The 12,951-nt window shown below is 41.6% G+C and overlaps 1 protein-coding gene and 1 long non-coding RNA gene across 4 annotated transcripts in view; one reads left to right on the top strand and one right to left on the bottom strand.

Moving 5' to 3' along the window:
- Positions 1-3,471, bottom strand: part of LOC148056530 (uncharacterized) — a 155,619-nt gene extending 152,148 nt beyond the window's left edge. Inside the window, exon 1 of the long non-coding RNA XR_015702939.1 lies at positions 3,224-3,471. This is a non-coding gene — a long non-coding RNA (uncharacterized LOC148056530). The remainder of the gene's footprint in view (positions 1-3,223) is intronic.
- Positions 2,613-12,951, top strand: part of PTPN1 (protein tyrosine phosphatase non-receptor type 1) — a 44,996-nt gene continuing 34,657 nt past the window's right edge. For all 3 annotated transcript variants that reach the window (XR_015702936.1, XM_087749663.1, XM_087749662.1), the window contains exon 1: positions 2,613-2,930. Coding sequence is in view for 2 of the 3 variants with exons in the window: in XM_087749663.1 (XP_087605789.1) it covers positions 2,757-2,930 (174 nt within the window). In the remaining variant the exon portion in view is untranslated. The remainder of the gene's footprint in view (positions 2,931-12,951) is intronic.

The raw sequence follows: 12,951 nt of genomic DNA, 5'->3' as shown, positions 1-12,951 counted from the left end.
GTGTATCACTGCTGCAAATTGTTTCTTACTTCTTTTATATAGGCATATGTAGGTAAAAGCAAACATTTATAACGTAGTCTATCCCCTCCAAAATTTCCAGTTATTTAATAAAATCATTCATCGAACCAGACTGACACATTTTAAAATGTTACTGGCCACAAATATTGCAACTGTGATAGAAATTTGTGAAGAAATGTAAGATACGCTGGCAATTTTTATAATACCTTCTTTTCTCGGTTACTCTGTGAAATCTTCAGCTGAATATCAATTTGTTCAGGGCAATATGTGAGTTTTTGTCATTCAAGGCAATTAATTCAGTGACAACAGTACACAGCAGAATACATTGCTGATGAATCATTGACTGAAGAACTTGTACTGATTTTATTTATTAGGCCCATTCAGGTGACATAAGCATAAAAGACCATATGCTATCTTCCTTTATAAAATGCTTATGCACTGCAGTAATTCAGTTGCATTTAGCTGTAGCATCACAAGCTTTGACCTCTTCTAGGTAGGATCAGGTTTATGCTTGCATGAAAAATGGCCGTCCACAGGAACTGCTCTTCAGTGACATTATAAAGACTCATCTCTCAGTATGGAATCACTGAAACACAGCAAGACTCTCCACATACGTTGATAATTTCTGACCCTGAAATAACAGGGAGAGGGGAAAGCAGCAAAGTTGTTAAATTTGTCTTTATGTCCCCAGGTCCAGTAGGTTAAAAATTCACCACCTGGACTCAAGATAAGGATACTGCCTCAGAGCAGCCAGATTGGGAGAGAAGATGCAGCCCCCCATCCGTTGCTTTTAGAAATACAGAAGCAGGTCTCAATAGGTGGAAGTCCTTTTATTCATGGGACTAATACTGCATCTGCCTAGTTCCAAAAATCAGGTCAAGAGAAAGCCCGTGCAGTAAGAAAGGCAAAAAATCTTTTTAATACCATCTGCTAATGCCTCTATGCTACATGCAGCAGCTGACTAGAGAATAATGTTTCATTGTTTACCTTGGTTAAGTCGTTTATCCTATTAAGACGCTTTCCACAGCTTGCCTTTACTGTGGGCGTTACTACTAACCCTCCCCCAAAATTCTGGGCCCCTCAGCTCACATCTCTGACTAGTCCTCTCTTCTCAGAGAGCATCCATTTGCACTTAAGTAGCCTAACAAGCAAGTCTTGAATGGGGTGGCATTCTGGGGCTAAACACTTGAAAGGAAGCCTCTTCCAAAGACTGCACGGTAGAATGATTAGGAAAAGCAATGGAAAAGCTTCCTCTGGCAGGAACAGCTAAGTGGTGCAAGGCCTGCAGCTAAGCTATGAAATACCTGTCTTCCATGACAGTGGTACATCTCGCCTGTTGAGAACTCTACCACTCTCACTGCCTTCAATCCATGCTGTGCTTAGGGTATTTATAATCAAATTCACTCATGAAAAATGTTGATCCTGCAAACCCACTCTCACAACCTTATTATTTTGGGTCAGTGTTCATGCTTCAGAGATACCAGGTGCGCCAAGCCTGCACGAGCTCTCAGAAGTAGTAGTATGCTCTAAAAGCCTGAGAAACAGTAATCTAGCAAACAGAAGCTGGCTGACATGAGGAGTAAAATTCCTCGCTTTGGAAACAAAGTGTGCTCTAGCATTATACGTGGGATAACTACATCCATATGTTTGGAACATCTGCTCTTGAAGCTCAGGAAGAAGGACATTGGCTCTCTAAAATGAGATATGTATGCTAAAACTTCATTCAGCATTGCCTTATGAGAAGGGTGGGATAGAATGACAAATGTTTACCTCCTGGGATAGGACTATAGCACCTTGACGGTAACGGCCATTTCAGAGTAGTAATCCAAGAGCTGAAGACAGATGATCAAACTCCATTCAGAGCTTGTCACATCACTCTTTCCTTTAAATCAAAGGGTATGGGACTACTGACAGAAATACATTTCATTCTGCAGACTGTGTAAGAGCGAAAAATAAACTCTCCAGATTCTGAGTGCAGCGAGAGAGAATGCAGTTGTCTCCCCCATCTCTGAAGTGTGCACATACCACACATCCAAGCACCCTGCGCTGCCAGACCGGGCACCTGCTGCCAGACCGCCGTTCGCCTTACAGCCCTTCCTCTGCAATCAGATGGCTGCGTGAGAATTTTTTAAAATTTCTGACCCTCTTGCCGCAGACGAAGAGCTTGAAAACACGATTCAAGCACTCCCTCATGGCTCAGAAACCAGAAGACGCCAGCCTGGGGCCCGAAGAGCTACAACCAGCGGCTCCGTCTGCTGTTTCCCCAGCCAGATCCCGCTGCCGAGCACAAGCCGGGACTCCCCGCTGCCACCTCCAGCCTGCGGCCCCTCAGCCCCGCCGAGGCCGCCCTACCTGTCACCGCGGCCCCGGGCGGGACGGCTGGGCTGGCGGCGCGGGGTACTGAGGGGGAGGAGGCACCCGAGCCCGCCCCGTTTGCCGCCGGGAGCGGCTCTCTGCCGGACTCTCGCCTCAGGGGGCCGGGGGGCCGGCAGCTCCCCGCGCCCAGGCGGGAGGAAGGCGCTGCCTCCCCCGCCCGCCACAGGCGGGCAGCGGCCCCCGCAGCCCCGCCACAGGGCGCTCGCGCCCGCAGCGACCGTTACAGACCGTTGGCGCCGCGCGCCTCCCGCGCGCCCCCCTCTCCCGCCGCCCCGCAGGCCCCCCGCGGCTGCGGGGCCGCCCCGGACGTCGCGTCGCCGGGGCGGGCTGCGTAGTTCCGGCGGGGAGAAGGGAGGGGTGACATGCAAAGCAGGCAGCCGCGGCCTCGGGAGCAGCTGGAGCCGGAGCTGCCGGAGCGGCGGGCGGGAGCGGGAGAGGCGCTGGGGGGCCAGGCCTGGCGCGGCGTCCCCACCATGGAGATCGAGAAGGAGTTCCACCGGCTCGACCAGGCCGCCAGCTGGGCCGACATCTACCAGGTGAGGGGCAGCCGCCCGCCCCGGCTCTGCCCCCAGCCCCGGCGCTGAGGGAGGGAGCGCCCCTTCCCTCACCCTCTCTCTGCAGCCGCCCGCTTCTGCCCCCCCCCCAGCTGCCGAGCGCCCTGCGCGGGGAGCGCTGCCCTCCGCCTCCCCTCTCCCCGGGTCGGAGCTTTCCCTTCCCCCTTCCCCGCTTCCCTCCCGCAACAAGCTGCGGGCTGGCCCGCCGCTCCGCTCTGCCCTCCTTCCCCTTTCGCCCGGCGCTGAGGGCTCCCCGGCGGAGCAGAGCCCCTCACCTCCTTCTCCTCAGGAGCTGGCGTGGGCGGGGAGCGCCGGGGGACCCCGCTCCGCTCCGCTCCGCTCCCCTCCCGTGCCTCCGCGGGGCTGCACCCCTGCTCTGCGGAGCGAGCCTGGAAGGAGATCCCTCTGCGAGATCCCTCAGCCACGCTCTTGTTCTCGCTCCGGGTTCCACTTGGAGCGAAGCATGGACATAAATTCTCAGGAACCTTTTAAAACTGCCCCCTTCCTAACCTCGAGGGAGTAAATCTAAGTATCGTATTTGTCTTTTTTTTTTTTTTTTTTTTTTTTTTTCCAGATAAACAGTGGTGGGCAGCGTTGCATGCACCTAGCTTTTCAGTCACTTTAATAATAGAACAGAGCCTGAGAACAGCTTGCTAGTAGTACTTGTGCAGTTATCTGGTACTATTTTTTATTGTTTCGCTTACCACATTTACATTTTTTTGGTGACATTTTAAAAAAACTGTGTGGTAAACGTGAATGCCTGTAAGAATATTTGCTGACTGGATCCAGCTTCACATGCACAAGCAACAGAAATTAGGGCTTTTCTCTTTAATAAGCTCTGTGCACATTTGTCCAAAATGAAGTTTAAGAGAAGATATGGTTGGGCGGATGTGTTCAGTCAGATCAGGCAGCATTATTGTAAAATCCATTTGAATGTTTAAGCTGGTATATTGCATAAACTAATGAGCTTTAAGTTCATATTTGCAACATAGGAGTTGGGCTTTGCTTCCCTTTCACTATGAATTTCTCTGGCAATAGGCATTTAAAAGAAGGAGTGGAGTTTTATAATGATTTATAATAAATGAACTCCAGTTTCAGAATCACAGCAGGCAAGTTTTAGAAGTTTTAAAAGTAGTGGCTTGCGGGATGAACATCTCCAGTTGTTTGCCAATTTGAGAATAAGCATGAAATTTTGAGCGTGCTTTTCAGAAGGTCCATTTTTTGTTAGAGTATTTCATTTCCTGCAGAGTTTCAGTGCTTGCTAATTGTATCGGTTGAAAGTCATGTGCATATATGACGTTATGTTTTTGCTAAACTGTTCTTGGCGATTTGGTATGTTGCAGGCTTAGTGCTCAGGAAATTATTTTGAGTAATGCAGCTCTGTAATGGAGGTGGTGTATTTCTACGGGTACAATTTAATTACAGAAGTGAAATGTATAGGGAGAACGAGGGACTGTGGCATATTTTCAATGTGGGATCAGCATTCAGTGATATTTTTGTCCTACTTTCTTTGAATGATGTGACTCAGTAGCCTGCTCAGACTGTGGCACAGCACAAGGTTTGATTGAGGACTGAAATTCAACTCAAAAAAAAAAAAAAAAAAGACTAAAAAGACTAAAGTGATTCTTTGGTTTGGATCCAACTATTGACAAGCATGAGGGGTGGGGTTTTGCCTTTTTTTTTTTTCTTTAAGATTGATGAGTAAGTATGTGCATCTATGTCATGTAACTCAGTTTCTCAGCTGCATCCTGCTTTTAAATATCAGCTGTTGAAAATGACATCTTGGCAGATCAAGTACATCTGGAAGAACAATGTACTTCACTATAATCCATGCTTTTGATGTCTGGGCTGTGCCATTAACAATGCAGTTTTCCTACAAATACCAATATTTGCCTGAAGAATAGAGTAAGTAGAATAATGTGTGTTATTGATGCAGAAAAAAGTCTTCCCCCAAGTTAATTGTACCACAGGCTTCTAGTGTCTAGGTGTTGTGATTGTCACTGCTAAAATCCAAAAACGTTCACCACTATTCCGAGTGAAGCATAATGCAATTTATTAACAGTCACTTCCTCTTGCTTCTTGGCTAACTCTATTATTTAGAGATACAGAACTGCCCAGCATCTAGGGGAGGAATTATGAATACTACAGGGAGGTGAAGCTAATTGGAAGGATGGCTACAAGGAGACTTCTCTGGGTGCCACGTGACTTTGAAGGGTTAAAATTGCCCAAGCTTCTTTTTTTTGGACAAGGGGAAGCTATGTTCAGCTATGATAATAGTAAAGTTGTGAAAGAATAAAATTTAGATTATTTTTTTAAAGTGTAAGTAATCACAGGATGGAGACAAAAACATTTCAAAATTAAGCCCTTGTGTAGGGGATTTTGTGACAATCATGTCTTAGGCACTGCGTGTGCAGTGGAACTATTCTCTGCTGTAGCTGGTCAAAACAGGGTGAACGCTGATGAAGTTCTCTGTGTTTTGTTATTGGTTTTTTTGTTTTGGTTTGGTTTGGTTTTTTTTAAACACCCAGTAGTGTCACTTACTTTCATCTAGATTTACTTGCTACAAGAACTATGAGCCATGAGATCCTATAAAGGTTGTTCAGAGACCCAATAGATAAAAAGGACTGGTCTGGTTCTGGCTGTTGCTTGTATTGTAGAGAAAGATACTTAGAAGGTAATTAATAAAATGAGACCTGATCTGAGCATAAGAAATGCCCGTTCAAGTTGAAGTCCTCTTCCATAAACCAGTAAATTAAAGGAAAATGGACAGCAGATTAAATGTGAGCTTTGCAATGTGATACTGTGATAAAGGTATGCAACAGAAAACAAATGCTTAAGGGTAAGTGAATGATATGCACCCTGCATAAATATCATTAGAAGTATCAATAGGAATGAAAAACATTCACTCTGGAGATGTCACAACAAAAAAGCAATAGCCCAAAGCTAAGAAAAGCACAGTTTAGGCTTGCTGGGGAGCAGCAGGGAGCAGGGGAGAAAACGATACAGGTATTTGTCCAGAATGTCAAAGGAACATTGAATTTTCATTTGCTCACAGTGAGTGCAATATCAGATTTTCATAGTAATTTATGTGCAGAAGTCTTTCAGAATTTTAGGATTTTAATTTTCAGTATTTTAGTTTCTAACTTCTTACCTATGGTGGTAGAATGAGATATTATCTTAAAAACACAACCCTCAAATACAGGTAAGGTTGCTTCTTGTGTTTATATAAACTAGATATGTTGACTTTAGTATGTTGGCTAATGATATTAACTTTGATGTGCTTATCAGTAACAGTAAAGACACCTCTGAATTATTTACTGATCTACCATTCAACTAGGGATCCCATACAATATGGACGGAGGCAGAGTTGACACTTGGTTTTGCAGAAACATCTATGGGGACAGCTCATACAGAGTTTTCCAGCTGAAGGTGGCAAAATTAAATGAAAATGTGCGCTCTTTTCTGATTTTTGTAGTCAGTAGAATATAAAATAAGAAAGAACTGGGTGTGGTCTAGATTTTCAAACATGTTTGGAAGTGAGTGTACTGAAAACAGAACTAAGTATACTGCTATGTGTGCTCGGGAAAGCTGAAGTGTAGTTACAGTTTGGTTTGAGGCCTGTAAGAGGCATGTAACTGTTCTCAGTTTCTTTATTAATTTTTAAGGATATTTTAAACTAATATTAACACGAGCGTTACTTTTTTTCCCAAATCTCTTTTAGTGAAACTAAAATACTAGGAACTGTAGAAAGTTAATAACCTTTACCCAGATTATGGGAGGACAATAGAAAGCTATTGTGGACATTTTGGATATCTCTCTGTCAAGAGAGAAAAGGCATGGGAAGTTTTTTATGTATTCACTGTCTCTGGAAAAATATTTGTAGACTATGTAGGTAGGTAGATTTTAATGTTGAAAGTAAACTGTGAAATGGTTGACCCTGTAGACTTATAATAGTGTGGTGGCATTGTGTATTTAAAGTAAATGAACAGGAAGTTCTACTAGTGTTTTCAGTTCATAAGCTGCAGTGAGAGTTCAGACTTTGTGCTGCTGCAGTCTGTAAGCATTTGGGTTACTGTTTTGCTCTGGTGCTAAAAAAACTTTAAGCTTCTTTGCAGCAGATAAATTGTGGCATGAGCATGACTTATTATAATTGCATCTTTGTGCTTTATTCTGCCAGTTCTTGCTACTTGAAAATGCAGGTCTCTGCATGCATGCCTTGCCACTTCTTAATTCATGCTATGTTGATTCATTCGAGGCTTGGCTTAATTGGCTCTGGTTATGGAAAGCTAGTTTAGAACTGATAGTTGCAGGGAGTCTCTTTTTTCCTTCAATACAGCTAAAGATACTCCGTGTTTTACAGTGCTATACAGCCACTGGATCTTGATACAAGTGTGGGAGAGGCTAACGGCGATGAAGTAGCTACGTCTCTGTGGCTTGCAAAGTCAATATCCTCTTTGTGAAAACCAGAGTTTACTTTCAATTGCAAGTGATAATATGTTTTGTGCTATTGAGGATGTTTCAGGGCACTCTGCTGCATTGGTTAGTTATACTAACTTTTTAGATGTAGACCGATTGTGGCTACTGATGGCAAATGTGAGATTGTGCAAGTCCCATTATATGGAGCTACTGAGCCGCTTAGTTTTGCTTGTTTTTCAGAGTTTAAAATCTAAGTACTTGAATCCAAATCTTCTGTGATAGCATTGCTGTAAGTAGAACATTGACAAATGGAGGCTGCTATGGCTTACAGTTAAGGGGATATAATTTGCTAAAAATCTAGAAATCGTACAACCTGCTGACGGCACTGCACCTGCTTCTGAGCATCTTCGGAAGGTTTTTATTTAGTGTGTTCTTCCACATGTTACTTAGTCTTCTTTCGCTGTCTGCTGTAAGGGTACGTATATAAAGGAAACTGACAGTTAAAGAGAATGCAGTGTTGGCCATATGCCAAATGATGTTAAATTCAAGCAGAAATAGCCCTTGTAAGTAGAGAACAAAATGTGGTAGTGGTAGACCAAGCATTTTTGAAGCTAAAATAACTTTCTAAGTATTCTGGGTAGGTTTGAATTAACAGTTCATCTTATAGTTAACTGAACATTAAAATGAAATCTTTTCTTGTAGTACTTGCTTTGCAAATGGACTTTCTTCAAGGGCTCTCTTTAGCTGAGACTTTCTAAGCTGTGGTTTACACTGAAATATCACTGCTACTTTCTTGTAAACATGAAATCTCAGGTTTTGGGTCAGTGTCACTAGCATTTGGACTGTGAATTTAGCCTAATTAAATATCTGAGGATACTAACTGATTCCTTAAAATTCAGAATTCCTGTATGATTCAAAGTGGACATCTTTAATTAAAAGAAAATGGAGGAGGAAAGAGTTTAAAAACAAAAAAAAGAAAAAAAAATCTATAAAAAGGGGTGAAAGCTTGAAGTCATGCTATCGCTTGTACTCCAGTGAATGTGAGAAATAGGTGGGTTCAGTCACCAGATAATGCCACTGAATTTGTTTTCCCATAGTCAAATAAACTAGTCTTTTTCTTTAGTCTCCCCATATGCAAAATGAAATTTATATTCACTAAAGTGTCAGAGAGCTTGCTTTTTTTTTTTTTTTTAAAAACACAAAATTAATTTCATGCCTTCTGTGACACAGAAGGGAAGCAACCAAAAACATGCATACAGTATCAGTATTCTGTTACTAATAATATATTAAGTAGTTTTCTAGTAGGGTTTTGGGTTTTGTGTGTTTGGTTTTTTTTTAAGTACCTGCAAAGTAGGTTAGCACTGTGTGACAAAAAGCTCAGCTCCTGTAATGCTTCAGGCAATTCAAGATCATAGGAGGTTTTTCTCCTGTGACTATAGTCCTTCTTGTAATTTTGTTCTCCTCTTTTAAAACAGAGGCCTGTTGTCCAGCAGTGGAAGGCATAAGTTCTCTGCAGAGTGAAAGTTTTTCAAAATGTGAGTTGAGTAGGAGGCTTGTTAACAACAAATTGATAAATACTTGAAAATTGAATATTGTGCCATAAACCTAACAAATTAACAAAACAAACAAAAAAAACCCAACCCCTTAGCTAGAGTGGTTAGTTAGAATGTTCCTGAGTGTAGGATTTCATATTAAAGTTTACTTAATTCTGCTTATTTCTGTAATACTGATTTTGAAAAAGTTAGTATAAACTGAGATACAAGACAGACATTAGAGGATTGCCTAAGGTTTTGTACCATCTTCAGTGCTGATTTGAAGTGCTGTCAGTGTTCAGACATTTTACAAAATTACATAAATTTAAACTTTGTTATTTTTAAAATATTAGACTGGACTAGGACTATTAGACTAGAACATTTGTATGTGCACCTCTGTAAAAGTGTGTACAGCATCCCTGTCAGAGGAAAGCAGCCCTAGTGAACAATGTGTGCATTTTTTCATAAAAGAAGCAAGTTTATGAAAGTGTAGAAACAGATTCTCTGCCATGTTCCGAATTAATAATATAAACTTGATCTGATCTGCAAGCTTTGATGTTTACAGCACTTACCATTGAGGTTTTGGGTTTTTTTTGGTTTTTTTTTTTAGTCATTGGTCAACTTGTTTCATGTTGATTTGCACAAGAAACATTTTTCTGTTTATCTTTCTGGTGCCAGTAGACATGCCCTTGCTGGTTTGGCTGGGAGAGGCACTGTGATACAGCATCAAAATGCCTTTGTGTGTTCACTTTGTAGATCATGTAGTACAAATGCCAATTCATTTTCTACCAAACCCTGTGAATTTAGATGTGCTTTTTCTCTCACCCACGCGAAACACAGCTAAGATTCAACAGCTTGCCTGTCATATTATACTAAGAAAAAGTGATAAAAGTGATTCTTGGAAATTCATGTGACTCTGCTAATAGTGATAGCTGATCTACTTTCATATTGGGTTTGTGCTTTCTACATTTAAGAAAAAAGGTTCGTAGTACAGCAGTGAAAGATCCGAGGTCTTTGTTGGGAAGGAAAATGAGCTTGCATAATATGAAACTTTTGGAAAGGTTTTTAATTATTTTTTTCTTATTTCTAATTCTGTAGGTTCTGTTTTCATATGCTTTCACCTTGCACAATATTTTATCCTAGAATATGGACTGATAAACACATTATTTCCATAAGTTATTGTTTTTGCATTCATAAGTAGTGGAGTAACAAGTTGGTAAAGGGCAACTACTTGCGGAAGCAACATAAATACAGCCAGCTTACTTGGGAGATCTCTGTTTTTAACCATTGTAGCTAGAGTCTCTATATTTTTCACTCAAAATATTTATCATCAACACTAAGTCAGATGTGATTCCTCCCAGGCTCTGTGTGTGTGTGTTACCTTTTTTTTTCCTGGTGGCTTTTGTTTTTAACGTATACTCTCTTGTTATCTCCTACCTGTACTTTTTGGCATGATGATTATACTACTCTTTTAAGCAGAATTTTTTTGGTATCGCTGATACCAAACACGTACCTTATTTAGTTGCTGATTTGTTAACCTCTGGAATGAAAAAGTATTTGGACAGTCCTGCTTCTTAGTTGGGCATATCTTTCACGAAAGAAAGTGAGATTAATGCTCGATTCAGTGGAAAGGTTTTTTTAATCTCGTATTGGATTTACTTAAGTAGCATACTGATAGATTAGAGGCCTGTTTCAGAGGCCTGTTTCCATTGTTAGGGACTGAAAGTGGATTTCTATTTTGTGTATAGGATGTCTTGTTTCCTTCTATGTTAGGATCCAGGCCTTTAAGTAGTTCCGTAGTTGTCTCGGCTCTTGGTTGTTGTGGATGCTTTGGGAACACGTGGTTCAAGGGGTAAAAAGTCACTTTCAGCACTGAGGGTGAAGAGATCGATGATGATGAAGACTTACTTGTCTTACCAACTGTTAAAAGATTGTTGAATCAGATTTGAATCGTGTGGTGCAGTCTTTTTCCTGTACTTAGAAGAAGGTTAAAACAGTTTCTATGTAAGTAGAAATAGGAGATAAAGCAACAACAAAGCAAGTTTAGCATTCTGCCAGTACATGCAATTATAGAAAAACTTCCATGCTGTACCAGTGGCGAGTGTGGAGCTATGCAGATCTCGCTGCAGGCAGAGAGGAAACTGTCCCCTTTGGGAAGAAAGCTCACTATACTTTTTGGACTAAAATAACTGCTTGTTAAAAATGCTACTAAATAGCAGTATTTTGAACTTAAAGTAGCTGTTCTATTTGTGATTTTTCAGGTGCTTTTTCTTGTATCTCAAGTTCCCAGAATTTTATGCTTCTCCTGTGAAGTGCTTGATTCATCAAGTACTTGATGCTGTGAGCCGTTCTACAAAAGACACTCTGTTTCTCAGATTCTTTGTATTTATTTGGAACAAGAACAAGTGGTCTACACATAAAGAGGAATGTTCTCATAACCTTCTTCCCTTGTGCACATTTGAATGAGAATTGCTTATTTATATCATTTTTAATCCCACAGTAACAGGTTACAGTAGCATAAACAGTGTGACCTTTTAATGTGATCACAGGAAGTAAAATGTGAAATCTATTTTAAAAATGCATCTTTGACTAAGGAAGAGTATGCTTCCTTTTCTGACAGGAAAAATAACCCATACTAGTTCAGAAGATCTCGATTCCATTATACTGTGTCGGGCCTATTTTTTCCACTGTCTTCTGTACAGTCATGGCAGCTGCTTGAAGTAGGACTAAAACTGCCATCCTTGTGTGGAATTGTACATCCTTGCTCTGCGTTGCACAGGCGTAAATGACTAAAGATTGGGGCTACTGAAAAACAGAACTCCACACGAGCAAGAGGTTTTAGTAAGAGGAACTGCTTTTGGAAAGAAGGAGAGGGTGGGTCATTGGAGCAAGAACTGGAAAAATACTACTTAGCTTATTTAACAGCCAAAATACATATATACACATTTTAGAAATTTTCTGAATATTTCCAGAAATGGAAGAAAAATGGGTAGAGTTTTAACCAGGAAAGGATGGGGGAGTGGACAGCTACCCAATTCTAGAAAATGTTTTTGTTTATTCCCTTTACGTTTTAATTAAATTGGAAAGCAACATTGTCACTTGTTTCTTAAACTTCTGACAACGGAGAATTTTCACATTAAATCGCAGTTGCTACCTAGAACTGCGCAATGCCCAGCAGTGTCTGTAGGATGACATGAACGAGAATCTTGTTTCAACTTGTACAATGTTTTCATTCCCAGTATTGCTATCTTCTCAGAATTGGCCTGAAGTGTTTCATGCCCAGAGCAGATCTGCCCTTGTACTGTTTCAAAACGAGTATAGTAAATATGTGAAGGACAACATGTGTTGTGAACCAACAAACCCATCCTTTTTATCCTTGAATATTACAACATTAGCTGCGGTTGAATTGGTAGTGTACTGAAAAAATGCAATATTGAGTTGGGGGGTTGGTTGTTTGATTTGCCAGCGAGCAGCATTACATAGATGGCTCATGAATAATTTCCCTTTAGATAGCAATTGCTTTCAGTTCTTCTACAACAATCTCTCTGATAACTGACACCTATTAACAGACAGCTAAACTACGAAGGAGCGTGTGGCAGTCTGGCTGTGGTTGGCAGAGGCAAGCAGAGGCAGAAGCGGGTGGTGAGCATGGGTAGTGGTGGCTTGGGGAAAGGGAGGCTCGAAGCAGCCTGGGGTTCAAAACCCCGAGGCGGTCAGCTGTCCTCTCCGGAGGCAGGCTCGGGAATAGGGCCGTTGTCAGGGGGTACCCCCAGGTTCTGGAGCTTGTTTGCTCTGTGTCCATCAGACTCGTCTTGTTTTCAGTAGAGGTGAAAGATTGGAACAGGAGGTTGAAAATATGTAAAATCTTTACAGCTGCTAAGTTACTGGATTTATTAGCCGACATGAGAGCATTAGTGGAGAGGTCTAATCTTACAAGTCTTTTTAAGGCTTGTCAAGAAGCAGGCAGAGCAGAAAGACTTAATGGAAACTACTGACTTATGCCTTATTTGTCATTGATTTCTTGCTTATAATTTGCGTAAAGCTTACCATTCAGA

This window comes from Nipponia nippon, unplaced genomic scaffold, assembly GCF_047370975.1.
Source record: "Nipponia nippon isolate SJK-2023a ecotype South Korea unplaced genomic scaffold, ASM4737097v1 scaffold_13, whole genome shotgun sequence".
NCBI lineage: Eukaryota > Metazoa > Chordata > Aves > Pelecaniformes > Threskiornithidae > Nipponia > Nipponia nippon.
The sequence above is the reverse complement of the archived record's forward strand: the minus strand, read 5'-3'. Positions and strand labels throughout refer to the sequence as shown.